Source organism: Drosophila obscura, unplaced genomic scaffold (genome assembly GCF_018151105.1).
Source record: "Drosophila obscura isolate BZ-5 IFL unplaced genomic scaffold, ASM1815110v1 contig_17, whole genome shotgun sequence".
Lineage (NCBI taxonomy): Eukaryota > Metazoa > Arthropoda > Insecta > Diptera > Drosophilidae > Drosophila > Drosophila obscura.
In genome coordinates, this window is record NW_024542757.1 from 25,477 (window position 1) to 42,761 (window position 17,285).

The window sequence follows — 17,285 nt, forward strand, 5'->3', positions numbered from 1 at the left end:
AGAAAGAGAATGAGTAGCGGGTCTCTTGCTGGAGTAGGTGGGGGTAACAACTGAAAATTAATATAATGATCCGATCTGATTAAGATTCGGCAATCTGTTACATATGTTCATTCTCTACGATACTTCATTTTTAGCTTTATCGTATCTTTACAATTGTGCCTGCCACAGATTTTCGTTCTTTGTGGTGGCGGAAGGGGGCGGTGCAAAATACACTTGTAGCAGTTTGATATCACATGAGTCTGGAAACAAAATTTGGTTGCCCTAGCTCGTATAGTCTCTTTGATCAAGGCGCTCAACAAGACGGACGGACAGACAGACATGGCTATATCGACTCGGCTATTGATGCTGTTTCCTTCTCTGCTTTGCACACATCCACTTTTACCACAAATCTAATATACCCCTTAACTCTTTTTGAGCACGGGTAAAACAAGCATACGTAGTGAGAGCAAGAGAGAGCACCCGAGAGAGAGGGAGGGAGTGAGAATCAAAAAAGAGACACAAATATTGCGGCTGAGAAATTTAAGCGGAAATTTTAATCAAAATCATTTACAATTTATTTCAAACAGAGAAAAGCGCACACAACAACAACAACAATAGCAGCAGCAACAAAAATCTGGCTCTGGCGGTGGATGTGCGATAAAAAAAAAAAATACATATATGTACACATAAGAACAAACTATTGGAAGTATCATGGTATCCGATTGTCCATATATGTAGTACGAGAGAGTAATGTCAGCCAAGCACGTTCAACTCGGCTGAGGATCATCGGGTAATCGGGCAATTGAGTAGGTGTAGCAGGGGAGGAGGCATGCAACAGAGCGGGCAGGGCAGGCAGGCAAATGTGTTGAATTCAATTCTGGGCAATCAAGCCGTGTGCGATCTATATATATATATACACACATTCAAGTATAATGCCCATACAAAAATCTGTGTGTAAATATCTCCGAGTCCAGCATTAACACTCTATCCAAGGCGGCGCGGCATTAACAAGATTGTGTTTCCTTTGATTGGGTTCTGAATGCGCGCCAAGACAGCGCTCATACACTGTTCAAAAATAAATGAGAGAAAAATGCTGGAGCTACGACGCTGCACAACAGATAACCAGCAGGCAGCCCGCCCAACTTTTCCCTGTCCATCTTGATCCACTCTGACATATTTCTCGCAGTGTATTCGCGTCTGCTAATTCAATTTATTTTAATGCTCATTTAGTGGCGAGTCTTAGAAAAGTCTCTGCCGAGCGATCATTAATTGCGTATACTCGTATTTTGTTACGATTACGATCTTATGAGCTTTATGATTGCGGTTCAAGTTCATAATGGTATTAATAGAGGAAAACTTTCCACTTCCTTTGAAATTCTTGATATCATTTGATTTTGTTCCCTTTCGGCAGTTCCAATGGCAATCCTTTTGGCGGAAACTTTTCTGCGCTGAGCGAACAGTGTTGCAAAGGCCTGGCAAACAGTGCTTAAGCGCAGCCAAGTTCACTCACATCTGACACTTTTGACAGGCATCCCACGCGTGGCTTTTTCCTTTAATTTGTTAACTCCGAATACAGTGTAATCCTCCGCTATAATGTCGCTTTCGAACTTCAATCTCAAGTCCAAGGTGCTGCTGCATCCACTGGTGCTGTTCCAGATCATCGATGCCTACGAGCGTCGCCCCAAAGACGACACAGAGGTAGTGTCCGTGCGGCAGCAAGTGTTCTATTTATTTATCTACTTGTCTTTCTTGTCGATCAGGTGATGGGAACTTTGATGGGCACTATCGCTGGCAAAACAGGTCGCATCGAGATCTCCAATTGCTTCAGCGTGCTGCACCGCATGCACGGGGCGAACAGCAGCCACATTGACCTGGATCTGAAGTACGACAACGATATGCTGGAGCTGGCCCAGATCGCCTATCCGCAGGAGAAGGTTCTGGGCTGGTTCAGCACCGGCAGGACCATCTCTACCGCAGCGGTGGAGCTGCACGAATACTACGCCCGCCAGTGCCACAGCGGACAGCCGCTGCATCTGCTGATGGATACGTCGCTGCGCGGCGAGCGCATGAATACGCGCCTCTTCTGTGCCGTGCAGACGGGCGTGCCCGGCGGCACCAAGGGCCTGATGTTCACGCTGCTGCCGATGGAGATCTACTACGGCTCGGCGGAGATTGTGGCCATGCGCCACATGCAAAAGCATTGCACGCATCCCGTTAAGAACTCGGGCCGCATATTGACCGAATTCACCCAAATTGTGGACTCCACCAAGGGCATTCAGCAGCGGCTCGACCTAATGCTGCGCTACATCAACGATGTCCTCAATCGCAAGCGACGCCCCGACAACACTGTCGGTCGCGCTTTGCACGATGTCTTGACCTCGGTGCCGATGGTGGAGGCGGAGCGCTTCCGTCACATGTTCAACACCAATGTGCGCGACGTTCTCATGGCGATGACGCTCTCCTCGATGATCCAGAGCCAGCTGGAGCTCACCGAGCATCTATCCAATATGACAGATGCTTAGCCACTGATGTTCCGATGGCAATTAATCAATAAAGCGTCGCCTTTCTGTGGGTGGTGGGTGCGGAGGCTATCCCGATCCCAACACGTAGGCGTACACGGCACTGTGCAGCGATAACACTTATCAGTTGTTTGCTTTACTTGGGTATAATACAGCTGCAGCAGGTTCCCAGCTGTGTGTGAGTGTGTTATCAGCGACTAAAGCTTACTTTCGATCAGTAGTGCAGCTAAGAATGAAGATCTTGCGGTGGAAAGTTTTGTATGCCCTTGCAAATTTAATTATTAAGCAGTTTGCAGAGCCACCCCCAAGCCTCAAGAGCCTCGAGTATCGCAAAGAAGGATCAGTTTTGATCGCTTGTCCCTAATATTAGGAATATTTTGGAGTGTACAATAATTAGGTTGCAGGCTGAGATCAGTAGATCACTTTGTCATGCTTGAACTTGGCAATATACTCGCAGTTATTCGTATGCTCTATCTGCAGGCAGTTCATTCAGCAGTTTTGATCTTTAGCTAAGCTTTAACCTGCTCTTCAACAGAACTCATAAAACCTTTATATGTATGTACATATAGCACATGCATCGAACTGATTGTAAGCACACTTTAGAGTCCAGAATCCCCGGTACATACAAATGAGATCACGCCCAATGGAAACGTTTGCTTCCCAGGCTTCTGCTTACGTTTATAGGAAACCCTTTTTCGTTGAGGGAATTTTCACAAAATTTTCACACCAATCAAATCTTGGGGCAACGCAGAGTGCAGTCCTGTGAGTGCCGAATCATTTGGGCAAGTCCTTGGGGCCCTTATGGCCGGCGAAAGTCCAGAGTGAATACAACAACTGAAAGATGGGGAAGCCGCTTGATCCGCAGTTTTCAGTAGGGCTGCGATAAGAGCAATCTATTTGGGGATTTTGCTCGCTAGGGTGGGACACTGGACTCAAGGGGGGTAGGGAGAAGAGAGAGAGAGAGAGAGAGCTGCGGACCACCCAAATATAACGATGAGATAATTGAGACGCCGCACCGCCCCGCCCTCTGCTTGTGCCCCATCCACAGCCAAGGCGACGCCGCCGCCTTATCGCTTAAGCCAAGGGCTATCGGTGTGCCTGCCCTGATAGCCATCACCGGGACGGACCTGGGCCTGGGCCTGAGCCTAGGCTTGGGCCTGATCCGGACTCGACTCTGCTCTCAGACGTCCCGCAACCGGCGAGCCGAGCAGACGCGCTCCAAGTATTATGTTCTCGCTGCTGAAGCAACCCCTGATCTGCCGCTGCTGCCTGCTGGAGCAGCCGCCGCTCTACCGCAACATCCACGACGACCACCTCCACGCAGAGCTGAGGGCGCTGGCGCCCACTCTGCGGCTGGATGCCGGCGACGGCCTCACCGACATCATCTGTGATCTGTGCCTGCGACGGCTGCACGATGCCCGCAACTTCCAGCGGGAGTGCGAGCACTCGGAGCAGGTGCTGCGCACCCGCCACGAGCAGTGGCAGCATACGGTGGCCGCCGGCGATGCCCTGGCCCTGGACGATGTCCTCGAGTGTCTGGAGCGGGAGGTGGGCAGCCTCGAGGAGAACATGCCGCCAGTGCTGCAGGGAAAACCGGTGGCCTATGTGGCGCCCCTGATGGAATCGGTGGATTTTGGTGAGTTTTGCGGCACTGCAGGAATGACTGATGGACTGAATGATACCCCTATAGATACCCTGGAGTTCCAGGAGAGCCTTGCGAGTCCGTATGAGGCGCCCATTCTGTGGGATGCCGATGCCGGGCCGCTGAACACGCCCCACCATCAACCAGAGACGAACACAGCCGCTCTCCTGCAACTAGAGACGCCAACAACCGAACACCTTGAGACTCTCTCAGCACCAGAGATGCCCCCGGAGAAGCCCAAGCCCAAGGCCAAGGCCACGGCCATGCCCAAGCGGAAGCGATCGAAATCCTCTACTGCTGTTGCTGTCCGCTCCCCTGGCTCCCCACGATCCCTCCATCCGTGCACCGAGTGCGAGAAGAAGTTCACGCGAAATTTCCAGCTCAAGCTGCACATGATCGCTGTGCACCGAATGGGGGAGCTGCTGTACCAGTGCGAGGAGTGCCACAAGAGCTTCGCGAGTCGCCACAGCCTGCGGTACCACGTCAAGTCGCTGCACTCCACGGAGCGTCCCTTCAGCTGTGATCACTGCGAGAGGAAGTTCGTGCTGCGCACCCAACTGAGCTCCCACGTGCGCACCCACACGGGCGAATCGAAGCCGAGGATTTTCGCCTGCTCCAAGTGCACCAAGACGTGGCCAACGAAATCGGATCTGAGGACCCATATGCGCTCGCACGATCCCCATATGGAGCGGCCCTTCAAGTGCGATCGCTGCGACAAGGCGTTCTTCACGCGCGGCCACCTCACCTCGCACATCCTGGTGCACACGGGGGAGAAGCCCTACGGCTGCGACTACTGCGACAAGTGCTACCAGAGTGTGGGCAATCTCAACAATCATATGGTGCGGCAGCATGCGGACATCATTGAGGCCCAGCTGGAGATGGAGGCCATTGAGAGTTGAGTCGCGGCGCGGCGTGGCGTGGCGTGGTGGGGCGCGGAGAAGGGTCCGTTTATCCAGTTTCCGGGTCCCGCGGGCCTGGATCAAGTATTACGCGGCTTAGACATTGCACAATCTGAGATTTGGCAAACATTGTTGCCTCCGTTCCCCGATCCCCGTCGCTTATCGCCACCGTTTCAATGTCGCAAGAGCAGCAAACATTATTTTTTTTTTGTGTCGGTTTCGCGTGTGTGGATCGCGGGTGATTGCCAAACGACACACATGCGGATTGGAACTGGGGCTGGGGCTGGGGCTGCTTGGGGTTCGAGGTGAAAGCGGCCAGAAATCGTATAAAATCCAAAAACCAAATTCAATCGAAATAGAAATCGTGCAAAAAGGTGAAGAATCCAAAACAAAACAAAACTAAAAATAAATAAAAATAAAAAAATAAAATAAAATAAAAATAAATATTAAATAGAGCCATAGGACTATGATAATATAGATTAATATATAAATAGAATAAATTTGATAAATAATACTGCAAATGAGTTCGAGTTAGAATATAATAAAAAATCGAATAAACACACAGAAAATGACTTGGGTAACAGGTAGAAACCACTCGGAAAGGAAAGTAAAATCCCCCCGCACTGATAATCTCTGCAAACATGACTGACTTATCTTGGTTATAGCTTGGCTATTTTATTAAATATTGAATAAAGGATTCAAAACTCAACTCAAACATTATGAAGGGGTCTTATGAAACCCAACCCCCATCCTAGGTAGGGCCTTATCAACTAAAACGTCTCTCCCTCTATAACCAAGAGCTGCCCCCGTTTGTCTATGTGTCTGCCTGTGGCTGTGCCTGTGTCTATAAACAATAAATACAACAATCAAATATGTACACAAATCATTAAATGTTAACCAGAGGCGCGAGATAGAGAGACGGAGGCCAGCCCAAAGGGTCGATCCAGTGTTAGATTGTAAAAAAAAAAGCGCAAGTAAAATATCAGCATTTCCAGCACGTTTAAAAATTGCTGAATTTCCAGTCGACACTCTGCACTATATCCCTGAGATGCTAAGAGCCAACAAATTGCATCTATCATTTATCATTCATCTTTCTCTCTCTTTTATAGCTAGCCATCTGATCTGGTATCACTTCACCACAAAACGCCCCACTGTCGTCTGACCCAAACCAAAGCGTTGATCGGACACAGCCGCTCCATCCGGACCCACCAAAAACACAACCACAATCCAATTCCCCCTCACTGGTCACTTTTGGACTGTCCGCAGCATTGGCTTCAATTACGAAACGCTCACAATTATGCACTTGAGTGTTACTGCACCACGCAAAAAAAAAAGGGTAGTTAAAGTGTTAATCTAATTAAGTTTGATAAAAAAAAAAGAGGCACAAGCACATACACACACACTCGGGGGAAGTGACCGAATGGATGGCCTAGGTCGGAGATTTATGGAATGTGAAATTACTCAGAGACGCGATGATAACCTTGTCTCCGAGCCTCTGCTGCCTCTCCAGCCCTGTGGGATGGCATTTCCTTAACGGCGGTTACTCATCCGGCTATACCTCGGCGGAGTGTGTTTGCCTTAACGTGCGCAGAGCCTTTCCCGTCCAGACAGTGACCCAATCAAGGCTTTTGTTGTGTCTTTGTGTATGTGTTCTGGGGGGGATCTTCTGTATCTTCGAACGTGCTGTTTCCTCGATCGTACGTTCTGTTGTTTCAGGGTGGGGCTTAATACGAGTTTACACTCGCATAAGAGCAAGTACTCCTACTCATCTCCTCCCTGAATAACGACCCATGAGATCTGCTGCCTATACTCGACTCCGTACTCCCGTACCTTTTGTTATCGCCCTGCCCTCCATTCGCCACATTCAGCTGCAGCGCAGGGATTGATGTACGATTCGCGTATTGTTTGCTGGGTCTTTGTACTTCAAATCTTTGAATTGCTTCCAAATTTTATGCTGGGGTCAATGGATGACTGATATGAGACGACAGACACCACAATATGATCGGCTCTACATATACAGATAAATGGGGCAGAGATTATTGATTGTTTCCAAAGAAGTTCAATGCGTTTTTCGGACTGAATCGATGATCTCCTATCTAGTGGGAGAACAGCAGCTGATTCGTATTTCGAGACTTCTTCAAGAGACAAAACTAAGATAAATATTCAGCCTCTTTTCCTTAATCTTTTCTCAAATCTCAATTCATTTTATTTACACAAAAACCAACAACAATTTAGTGATATATACACCGCACCCCGCACACTAATCCTTAATTCTCAATCCCTAGCCGAACGTTCGAAGAGGAGGCGGCCCAAGTGCACCTGCTGCTGGGCATACGAGTTGAGCGCCTGCTGATCTGGGCCCAGAGAACCAGAGCCACCCTCCGGCGTGACCGACTGACGCACCAGCTCCCGGAGGCTGGCCGAGATCTTGGCCGTGCGGAAACGGGCCTCCTGCCGCCGCTGTCGGCCCTCGACAAAGCGCTGCGACTGGCTCCGCTTGCGCTGAATGTCCTCCTTGAGTTGCTGCTGCTTGAGCCGTTCCAGATGCTGGCGCTCGCGCCAGTGCTCCTCGTGCTGTGCCTGTTCCACGTAGTTGTCGTGCTGCAGCCGGCGCAGATACGCCTCCAGGAGCTGGCCCCGCAGCTCGTCGGCACGACGGATGCGCTGGTTGAGCCGCATGCAGATGTCGCGCTTGCGCAGGGTGGAGTCCAGGTACTGCTCCTCCTGGTGCACGGTGACGGCCTCGCTGCGACGCAACTCCTCGCAGCGCCGCTGGCATAGAGTCATGTCCCGCTCCAGCCGCATGGAGGCCAGTCGCTGCTTGGCCGCCGCATCCTTGGCATCCAGAGCGCCCCGCAGGCGCCGCAGCTCCGCCAGATCCCGCTCGGCCAAGGCCTGCAGGCGGGCCTTGGTCATCAGGTAGTCCTGGAACTGTTTGTCATGCACCGCCCGCTTGTACTCCTCCACCTGCTCGACCTTGAGGAGCTGCCGCTCCAAGCGCTCGTTCTCCCAGTACTTTCGCGCCAGCCAGGCATGCTCCTTGTCCGTCGCCTGTTGGCTCCGCTTCACGGCCATTCGGTTGAGTATCTTCTGGTCGTGGTCGGGCACCTGCTGGTAGGCCGCCCGCACCGTCGGCGCCAGGCACAGATTGGCCATGGAAGCGCACAGGGATTTGCCGTCGCCTCGTTTGTGGTGGTGGGCCTGCGCCTGGCCGAGGGGCACCAGGGCCATGTTCTCCTGCGACTTGGATTTGCCTCTGCCACTGATGGACAGGGCGGGGGCGTCGCCGAGGGGTACCAGAAAGTGCTGCGCAGCGGATAGATTTAGTTTTAGCATCGTCTTAGAGCAACGCAACCCTCCACCTCCACTCACCTGCAGCATCTTGCAATCCCTTTGAGCACCGCGTCGCTGTCGTACCTGTGGCTGTGGCTTTGCTTCCACTGGTTCCTCCTTTGGAGTTCGCCGCCTGGAGTCACTCCTTTGGCTGCCGGCGCTCTTGGACCGTCTGCTTCTGCCCGATGTGGAGGCACGCGTCTGGCACTCTGCGGAGCCGCGTCTGCTCTGGGCTCGCGAGGTTTTCCCCTCAGCGGGGGATCGGGAAGCACTGCGCTGACGCTGACTGCTGTGACTTCTTCTGCCCGCAGATGCTGCACCCTCTCTGCGCTGCAAATGCTCCAGAGCCTCGATCTCCTGATCCAACTGATGCAGTTCCTCGTACTTCTGCTGCTGCTGCTGCTCCTTGGGCGCCTCCTGCTGGTGTCCACTCGCACTGCCGCTGCTGTGTGAACTGTAGCAATCGCAGTGGCAAATGTCGCAGCAGCTGTCGACCAGCTCCAGTTCGTCCAGCAGCTGCTGATGCTCTGCCTTCAGCTTGGCTTTGCTCCTGGCCCGCGACTCGCTGCGTCCGCGACGCTTACGCTTTGGGGTCATCCTTCCGCTGCTCCCTCTAGCAGCGACGGCCCATGGGCTAGTTTACGGGCAATCGGGTCCGGTTGTAGTCCTAGTCCTCGCCCAATGAGGCCACACTCTAAACAGGAATTTATTTCGATGCTAAAACGTAATCAACCCAAATTCCTGTGCCATCGCCCTGCGTCGATATTTCCGACTTGCTTGTTGACTTTTTTATTGATTGGTCCCAAAGGCAAGTTGCCACGGGCAACGCCGCCCGCCCATCACAGGCCCAGCACCCCCTTCTGACAGTTTTAGAGGTTCTTTGGGGGTATATTTCTGTCTAGTTTTGGCCTCCAACAGAATGCGGAAATTACCAACGTCAATTAGCTAATTCGGAAAGTGAAAGGTCTCCGGAAGGCAGCCGAGAAAGCAGAGAACTAAACAAGGACAAAGGCGTAACAGAAGCCAAAGAGTTGTAGGCCAAAAGGGGTTTCCCTCAATCGGTTTTAAGGTTCTTCATCGATATATTTCTTTAAACTTTAAATTCGGCTATATCTAGGAATAAATTTATAATCAAATCATTATCCATTAGTTAACATTCCAAGAAAATAAATTACAGAGAGTTGGAAAGAGAACAGAGAAAAGTTATCCATAGAGAGAAGTTTGTGAACAAAAGTGGTTACATTTTGCGGGAGGGGTACAGAGCACATAGAATCATAGGAGAAGGTACAGCATTTCATAGATATTTATATACAACAACTTGAACATTTTCTAGCTAATAATTTACACACAAATACGCGGCACAGACACAGATACAGATCTGAATCTGATCTCCATAATTATACGAAAAGTTTGTAATACTGACGGGAAACAAAATTAAGCCAAACAAAATAATAATAATAGCAATTAGATAAACTAATTACAGCGGACAGTGTGTTTGGGGGGCGCGGGGGCTTATAGAGACGTTTAAGTAAGTAATATTGCTGTTCACTTTTGAGGTTAGTCGAGGTTGAATCTTCTACATAAAACGATACGAGGGGAAATGCCAGGGGATCCGATCCGATCCGATCCCTATCTACTCAAAGACCAAGGGAATCGAGGTGAATGGCAGCACCGGGCACGATGGCTCCAACTGCAGCGATGTGGCAAAGCAATCCGCCGCTGCATAGAAATCCCCCAGGGATTCCATAACCTTGCCCAAAGCAAACCTATATTGGAACACACACGCAATCAAATCAATAAGGCAGCATGGAGGGGATAAATCTATTGAATACATACCAAATTCGGGGACAGTTTGGATCCAGCTTGGCCGCATCCTTGAGCATCTTTTCGGCCAGCCGAGGCTCGCCCAAAATCAAGTGGGTTTCGCCCAGGGCACGCAGTGCCTCCGTGTGATTGGGATTGGCGGCCACAGCATTGAGGTAGCATTGCTTGGCATCCCGCCACTGCTCCAGATACACATGCACCTGACCGCGCTGCAAAAGGGGAGTCGCCAATTAGATAAAAGTACACTTTATGAGTTGCTCTGGCTCTGGCATACCATATACATAATCTGATGCGAGAGGGGATAGATCTGCGAGGCCTCGTGAATGCAGTTGAGTGCCTCATTGGGCTGTTCAATGCGCAGATAGACATCCGCCAGCAGCAGCCAAATCTGAAAGGGAATCCACAGGGGAGTTTAGTTGCAAGGAAAGTCATACGAAAGAGGACTGCAATGCCCACCTCAATTTGCAGCATCCAGGGTCTGCGGGGTCCAGGTCGCTGGGTGAACGAACTCAAAGAGCTGGCCGCCTCGCTCAAAGCCTGCTCCACGCGCGAAACTGCAGCCAGTGAAGCGGCATACACCGAATCTTCAAGAGTTAAGCATTATATAAGAATATATACAACATAACAAAGCGGTAGAAAGATCAACAAAGAAATGGAACAGTATAGAGTGAGAAGAAGCAAGACATAAAACAGGCAAAAAGTGTTATGAAACATGGAAGGATATATACATATACTAGAAGAGAAGCAGGCAAAGTGGAGAGAGGCAATGCAAATCGATCAAAAATATAGAAAAGGGAATAGCAAAAAGTATGTGTGTGTGGGACCTGCCCGTTAATCAAGATATCAGAGCAGGGCCTGCACAACATGATCCTTTGTCGGAAACTTACAATTATTTTGAGTGTTTTGGATTTGATTTTGATTGATTGGTTTGTTTGTTTGTTTGTTTTTTTGGCATATACAATAGACACATTCCACAGAAGATCGGGTATAGTTTATATATATATATGGGACATATGTACAGAACACAGACGTTAGTAGAGATATTTGTATATGGATTTGTTTAGATGCAAGTGGCAGACAATGGCCGAGGGGGGCCCACACACTTACTTGAGTCCTTGTCGGACATCTGCGAGGAGTGCACCATATGCACGCCGCTTTTGGTGTCCGAGTGCTTCTCTTCCTCGCCGGCCAGCTGCGCCTCGTACACATCCCGCCAGACGGCCAGCATGTGCTGGACGGTGGCCAGCGCCGTTTCCGCATCCTCCAGATGCAGCTGCAGATGGGCCTTGACATGCAACAGCTGCAGATTGTCGGGGAACTCGTGCAGGGCATCCTCCACCACGCCCAAAGCTTCGCGGGGACGTCGCGATGCCGTCAGCAGGAGGGCAAACAGATGCAGACAGGGGGCGTGCTCCATGCGCAGAGCCAGGGCGAAGCGAATGTGGGCCAATGCCTCGGGCAGCTGATTCAGCAGAGCATACTGCAGTGACAGATAGTACTCCGCTAGGTGATCGTTGCCATCGTTCTGGACGGCCCGCTCGAGAGCTTCCAGCGCCAGCTTGTGGCAGGCATCGCGGTCGCTCCTCAGGTTCGATTGGATCGCCAGCTGCTGCTGTCCAATGCCCACAAACAGTTGGCTTCGCGAAGGACGCAGACCTGCAGAGAGTACACATTAATATTCTGAGTGTTTGATTTGCCACTCTGTCCACTCACCTTTGAGCTCCCGCTTGAGCGCCTGCTGAGCGTACTCCAGTCCCTGTTTGACCGTCTCCAGGCTTTCGTAGCACAGCCGCGAGGCCAGAAGACAGGGCAGCGGATCGCTGGGCGTCAGCTTAATCGACTCCTGCAGCACCCGCAACGCATGCGAATGCTTCTCGGCGGCCATCAGACTCAGGCCGTACTGCCGCCAGACGTGCTGCTCGCCAAAGCTGAACTTTAGCGCCTTCTCGAAGGACTCGTTGAGCAGCTGGACGAGACCCCAGCGGACCGTGGCCAGGGTTAGCAGGTCGTAGACGGCCGTCACATTGCCCATGGCGTGCTGGCGAGCCTGCTTAAATTCGGGGCTCTGCGACAGCACGGTGTCGCGCACGGCCAGGGCCTCGGCGATGAGCAGTAGAAGGATAACCTCCTCCTGCTGGTTGCGCGGCGAGAACTGCTGTCGGGCCTGGTACTTGCGCGGCTTCCACAGCTTCTTGGAGGCGCCACCACGCAGCGTACTTCCACCCGATTTGCTGGTAAACGGAGGCGCGTAAATGGTACCCGATACACCTCGGAGCAGGACCTCGGCCAGCTGGCGGGTAAGCGTCAAGCGCAGCGTTTGCGTGGCCCTCGTCTCGATGGCATTCAGCATAATGCGGTATCGCTCCACAGCCTCCTGCAGTTTGCCCGTCTTGATCAGTACGATGGGGGCCCGCTGCAGGGCCGTCTCCAGGATGGCGCCCATGCGACGATTCCCCTCGTGGGTTGCCGCCCCGCTGGCGGGAATGGTGCTGCTGATGGCAAAGCTGCTGTTCGACTGCTGCACACCGGCGTTCACATTGAGCGTGGAGCCGGCCGTCGAGTTGTTGGAGCTGCTGCTGCCACTCACGATGTCGTACTCCTGCAGATACAGCAGCCCCAGATCCGAGGCTCGCTCAAAGCAGCTTATCTGGAAATAGGTATGGCATTTCCTTCTCGAATCCTTTAGAGAATGATGCAATCACTCACCATCTCCGTGTCCTTTTCGGCCTTCTTGAACTTGGACGAGGGCTTGGATGTCTGATGCTCCAGGCACAGGCCCTTGATAGCATACGACTCGGCCAGGATCTTCAGGCTGCGTCTGTAAGCGATAGAAGATGAGTTTGTTTCCTCTATCCACGCACACCCGTCCACCAATCTACCCACAATGTCAGCTCCTTTTCGGCCAGCGTGTTGAGCTCAGCTTTGATAAAGTTCTCCAAACTAGGCTCGTACTCGCCGCAGGCGAAGCAGAGCTTGGCCAGCAGCAGGTACGCATCCAAAGCAATGCCCGCCTTTTGGCCACACTCCCCGAGAGCCAGATTCAGGTAGCGTCGCGCCTCGGCCAGGCCCGTCTTGGCGCGTCCAAAGTTCGATTCAGCAACCAAAGCATTCTCCTCCAGGTAGCTCTCCAGGCGAGCCTCACCCACCAAAAAGTTGGCCAGGCATTCTATGGTGGGAGGGGGTGGGGGAAATTGATTGGTACATCCTTAGAGAGCCTCTACAGATTACTCACCATTGTGGGGCGAGCCTGTTTTCAGCTCGTCCGTCAGATCGATGACGCGCTGCCATTTGCCCTCGCTGCGACAACTCTCGATCAGAGCCTCGACTTTGGTCGTATTGCTTCGCATATTGCGATTGGCCATCCGGCTGGACTATTGTCACTGATGGAGAGTTCTGTTCTGCCTGGGCGCTGTCTGTTTCCGAGTATGTGTGTTGTGTGTTGTGTGGGTAAAACGCTTCCTTTCCACCTAATTACAGCATTTTCTCTTTGATTTTAATCCAATTACAGCAACAATATTGGAATTTTTCATCTGTATTAGAGATGCTACATTATTGATATATCAATGTATCGATGTTGATAATAATAGCTGACACTATTTTCAAAAAATATCGATAGTTTTGTGCGATAAGTGGGAGTTATTTTAAAAAATAAGAAAGTTTACATAATAAAATTGACTTTATAATTTCAAACAATCAGAAAATTTATACAACTCTGATCGTATGCAAAATACGCCTGCAAATTGTATTTCTTCTTACATGAATTCTACACCGGCATCATGAAGTCTGCGTGATTTTTGCCGCGCACAGCTCTCGATACTTATCGATGACATTTGATACCCTTGAGAGAACGGCTATTACGAAATTGATGAGACCTTTTAACTCACAATAGTTTTGGTCGCCACAACGTATCAAAATTACGAAATATTCTCGTTATAAATCAGAATAGATAGGTAACTCTCAGAAAAACTCTTTATTATATGTAGTTTTCAATCCCATTAATTGAGTTGAAGCTGGAAAACAGTATTTAAACTGTGCATATTGCAAACAGGGTACAGAAACTTCCATATCCTACCTAGCAACCTTCCATACATCCAGCCGCTTGTGGAAATGGTGACACGCCACGAACAACTTGGGGCTTGGAGCCCAGTAGACATTTTTTCTTGTTGGAGCCACACGCGTTGCGGACTATCCGCGGTGAACAAAAATGTCTGTGCGGCTTTTTACGATACAAATGAGAGAAATGTACGTACATATGTGAACTCTGACTAAATTTTTAAATGAATTAACAGTGAAAAGTGTTAACGAGTTCCGTTCATTACAAACAACTCTGATAAATTGTTTAATATTAAGAGAGCGCTTAGAGCCGCCGTTAAGCGGTAAGTTATAGTTGCACTTATAAGTGTTTTTTTTTTGTTTTAGTTAATTAAGCTAAAAGCACCAATGCCCGTACATATGTATATGGAGTCTATTCTATGTGGGGGTGTGTTTGTGTGTGGTGTGGATTCCCGCTCAGCTGTTTTCTTGTTGTTGTTGTTGCGCACGCCGCTTCAGTACCACACACATTATCACACTCTTCGCATAAGCATTTAGCGGGTGGGAGAGGGAGTTGGAGAGCATATTCAAAAGTGAGAGTGATTTGTGTGTTGATTTTAATTGCATTCCGATTTGTTCTCACTTGACGTCTGCTCCCATCTCATCTCTCTTTACAAGTTAAATTTTAACAATTTTACGCGTCATTTGCATTGCTCTCTCTCTGGATGTTAAAAGTTAATTGCCGGGCTCTCTTTTTTTTGTTGCACGCCCGCGAAATCGTTTTCCCATTAGACATTCATGGCATGTTCTAACAATAAAAATCAACGAATTATTACGTAAAAGCAAGCATTTAAATGCACATTAAAATAAGCGCGAAAGTCGTCACTGGCTGTTGATCTTTCTCTCACCCTTCTCCCGCTCTTTAATCTTTCTCTGGTACGGTACCTACATACATATATACATGTACTGACATACCTTCTTATTTATTTACCTTGGCAGCGTCGCGCCAAATTAAAGCCTTGGCAAATCAAAACAAAACGAAAGAGGGAGAAAAAGAGGGCCCCAAAGCCGTATAGTGAGAAAGATTTGTTGTTGAAGGGCCAGGGTGCTGCTATTGAGATGCTTTATGCAGGGTGGTTGGAATTGTGAGGGGGGCGAAGGGTAAGTGGTTTGGAGTCTTGCATTGCGTGGCGCGGTTCTGCCTGCTTATGACGTAATGACAATAATTACAAGGCAAGAAGTACTACGTGAATATAAAGAAGGGGGAACAAGATGAATAAGTAATATGGAAGAAAAAGCATCAGCAAAGGGCGACGTGGGTGGGAGGACATGGCAGCAACGGCAGTTACAGCTTCGTACAGTGGAGCGACGTGAACATCAGAACAATTTGAACTTAAATTTTCACAATAATATATGGAAAATGTAAAGGATAGGATATTTAAATCCATTGGCTATTTTTAATCATTTAACTTGTCATCCTAGAATGTATACATAGTGCGGATTACATATGCCCACTGTGCGTGGTCGCACATACTTACACTCAAGCATGTGTGCACTTGCGGGTGTGCGCTGCATCCCCAGCAGGTGGCTTCTGGGGGAGGCCTTAACAGTGAAAGATAGAGGGAGACCGTCGTCTCAACACATGCACATTGCGTTTAAGCATAACGGTGCCATGCCCCATGCTAAGCTCCTCTAGCAGCAAGTGCGAAGTCAGTGGGGCGGCAGAAGTGTGAGCGAAAGAGACGTCTGCTGGGATGTGGGGCAGTGAGCAGTGGAAAGAGGATGCCATGCCGCCAAGCTCACGCATGGAATAACAAAAAAAAACTTTGCAAAGTTGAAACAGTTGGATTCGCTCTCTTTCGCGTTCTCTCTTCTCTCTCTTCAAGCTTACTCTCACGCTCGTGCTGGTGTATGGTTGTGTGCGTGAAACAATTTGGCAGCCACGTTTAAAGCGACTCTCTTTCTTGTTGTTGGTGTTGTTGTTGTTGCTGTTGGCGTTATTGCCGCTTTGCTTGTTAGCGTTATTCGTAAATTCTTTCATTGTGCGCACACTTTTGCCCCCCTACCCCCCCCTGTGCTGACAACATTATATATTTTGTTTATTGTACCCTTCGCCAAAAGAGGGGTGCTACGATTATGATTGGATATTGGCAACAAAGTGAAGGAAGTACATATTCTGGAATAGTATTCGATTTAGATTCGATACAGCTATGTCCGTCTGTCTGTATCTGGTAAATACTAGTATCATGGTCCTGCTGCCAAAGGGTATCAAAAGGCTCGGCATCCCAAAGCGTCTCTTTCCCCCTCTCTTGTTTACTTTTGTTGTTTTTGCTGCTGCTGCTTTTGCTCCAATTGTTTTTGTTTGTTTAGTTTTATTTGCATGGCGACTGCTTTGTCTTTGTTTCTTGTTTATTTGCTTGTTGCTTTTTGGGCAAAAGGTGCTCCACTCTGCTGACCTCCTCACCTGCTGGCGTTGGCATGTTCTGCCATTCTCTGCACCCACTCCTAAACGGCCTTAGAAGTTATCCTCATTAAGCCGCCCTGCTCTCTTCTTGTCATTGACAGGGTGGTGCTTCTCTCGTACTTTTAAGGCTTTGCCTTTGCAATTTTTTTTGTGTTCCATTTTGCCTTCAAGTCACGCGCTCTCTACCCCGGCTTCCACCCGGCCCCACGCTTTGGCAAGGCTTTGGCACGTAACTCTTTCATACAGTACAGTTTTTTTTGTAGGTGCCTAAGTGCGCCTCTCTCTTGCCCTCCCACCTCACCCACTCTGTCCGTTTGCTTGTGCATCTGCTGATGGGCGCATCTCATTCTCCTTAGCCCCTTCATGTGACAGGATGTCAACGGCTTTGGTTTCGTTTCGCTCTTTAATGTCATTTAACCTCAGACAAGCATTAGCAAAGAGCTTCTCTCAGCTGCTGCCCCTCTCCGTCCCCTTGGGGTCCAGCTCAATTTACTGACCTGCTTTTGGGTCTCTTTGCAATAACGAGAAAAATCCACCAAAAAAAGAGTGAGACAAGACCAAACTTTTTTTTCGATGCCAAACGAGCGATAAGT

General features: G+C 49.7%; 4 protein-coding genes across 6 annotated transcripts; 2 read left to right on the forward strand and 2 right to left on the reverse strand.

Moving 5' to 3' along the window:
- The first annotated feature begins 1,474 nt into the window (after positions 1–1,474).
- LOC111078657 (eukaryotic translation initiation factor 3 subunit F-2) lies at positions 1,475–2,612 on the forward strand. Of its 2 annotated transcripts, XM_022373488.2 has the most exons (3): positions 1,475–1,677; positions 1,740–1,876; positions 1,921–2,285. In XM_022373488.2, the coding sequence occupies exons 1-3, from the start codon at positions 1,573–1,575 to the stop codon at positions 2,195–2,197; spliced, it is 519 nt and encodes a 172-aa protein (XP_022229180.2). In that variant the 5' UTR covers positions 1,475–1,572; the 3' UTR covers positions 2,198–2,285. The 2 variants fall into 2 exon arrangements, with proteins under 2 accessions (XP_022229180.2, XP_022229179.1); XM_022373487.2 differs by having other exon boundaries at positions 1,478–1,677; positions 1,740–2,612.
- A 1,061-nt stretch (positions 2,613–3,673) lies between these two features.
- LOC111077590 (zinc finger protein 184) lies at positions 3,674–5,443 on the forward strand. The gene is made up of 2 exons (XM_022371933.2): positions 3,674–4,134; positions 4,189–5,443. The coding sequence occupies exons 1-2, from the start codon at positions 3,726–3,728 to the stop codon at positions 5,037–5,039; spliced, it is 1,260 nt and encodes a 419-aa protein (XP_022227625.2). The 5' UTR covers positions 3,674–3,725; the 3' UTR covers positions 5,040–5,443.
- Positions 5,444–7,288: 1,845 nt separating this feature from the next.
- Positions 7,289–9,624, reverse strand: LOC111078662 (trichohyalin). The gene is made up of 2 exons (XM_022373498.2): positions 8,412–9,624; positions 7,289–8,345 (listed from the first exon to the last, which is right to left on the reverse strand). Exons 1-2 carry the CDS (start codon positions 8,967–8,969, stop codon positions 7,314–7,316), a joined length of 1,590 nt encoding a protein of 529 aa, XP_022229190.2. The 5' UTR covers positions 8,970–9,624; the 3' UTR covers positions 7,289–7,313.
- LOC111078661 (tetratricopeptide repeat protein 7B) lies at positions 9,625–13,745 on the reverse strand. 2 transcript variants are annotated; one of them, XM_022373497.2, is made up of 9 exons: positions 13,429–13,745; positions 13,080–13,362; positions 12,903–13,014; positions 11,910–12,843; positions 11,304–11,852; positions 10,653–10,750; positions 10,471–10,584; positions 10,209–10,405; positions 9,625–10,138 (listed from the first exon to the last, which is right to left on the reverse strand). In XM_022373497.2, the coding sequence occupies exons 1-9, from the start codon at positions 13,556–13,558 to the stop codon at positions 10,006–10,008; spliced, it is 2,550 nt and encodes an 849-aa protein (XP_022229189.2). In that variant the 5' UTR covers positions 13,559–13,745; the 3' UTR covers positions 9,625–10,005. The 2 variants fall into 2 exon arrangements, with proteins under 2 accessions (XP_022229189.2, XP_022229188.2); XM_022373496.2 differs by having other exon boundaries at positions 10,653–10,780; positions 13,429–13,744.
- Between the last annotated feature and the right edge of the window lie 3,540 nt (positions 13,746–17,285).

Bases quoted from the DNA above. Each gene is read 5' to 3' on its own strand.
- LOC111078662 (XM_022373498.2), bottom strand. From the start codon at position 8,969: ATGACCCCAAAGCGTAAGCGTCGCGGACGCAGCGAGTCGCGGGCCAGG. The intron at 8,346-8,411 runs GTGAGTGGAGGT...TCCGCTGCGCAG, and splicing joins GGGATTGCAAGATGCTGCAG to CACTTTCTGGTACCCCTCGG.
- LOC111078661 (XM_022373496.2), bottom strand. From the start codon at position 13,558: ATGGCCAATCGCAATATGCGAAGCAATACGACCAAAGTCGAGGCTCTG. The intron at 10,585-10,652 runs GTGGGCATTGCA...ATTCCCTTTCAG, and splicing joins CCTGGATGCTGCAAATTGAG to ATTTGGCTGCTGCTGGCGGA. The intron at 10,406-10,470 runs GTATGCCAGAGC...CCCCTTTTGCAG, and splicing joins CGCATCAGATTATGTATATG to CGCGGTCAGGTGCATGTGTA.
- LOC111078657 (XM_022373487.2), top strand. From the start codon at position 1,573: ATGTCGCTTTCGAACTTCAATCTCAAGTCCAAGGTGCTGCTGCATCCA. The intron at 1,678-1,739 runs GTAGTGTCCGTG...CTTGTCGATCAG, and splicing joins GCCCCAAAGACGACACAGAG to GTGATGGGAACTTTGATGGG.
- LOC111077590 (XM_022371933.2), top strand. From the start codon at position 3,726: ATGTTCTCGCTGCTGAAGCAACCCCTGATCTGCCGCTGCTGCCTGCTG. The intron at 4,135-4,188 runs GTGAGTTTTGCG...ATACCCCTATAG, and splicing joins GATGGAATCGGTGGATTTTG to ATACCCTGGAGTTCCAGGAG.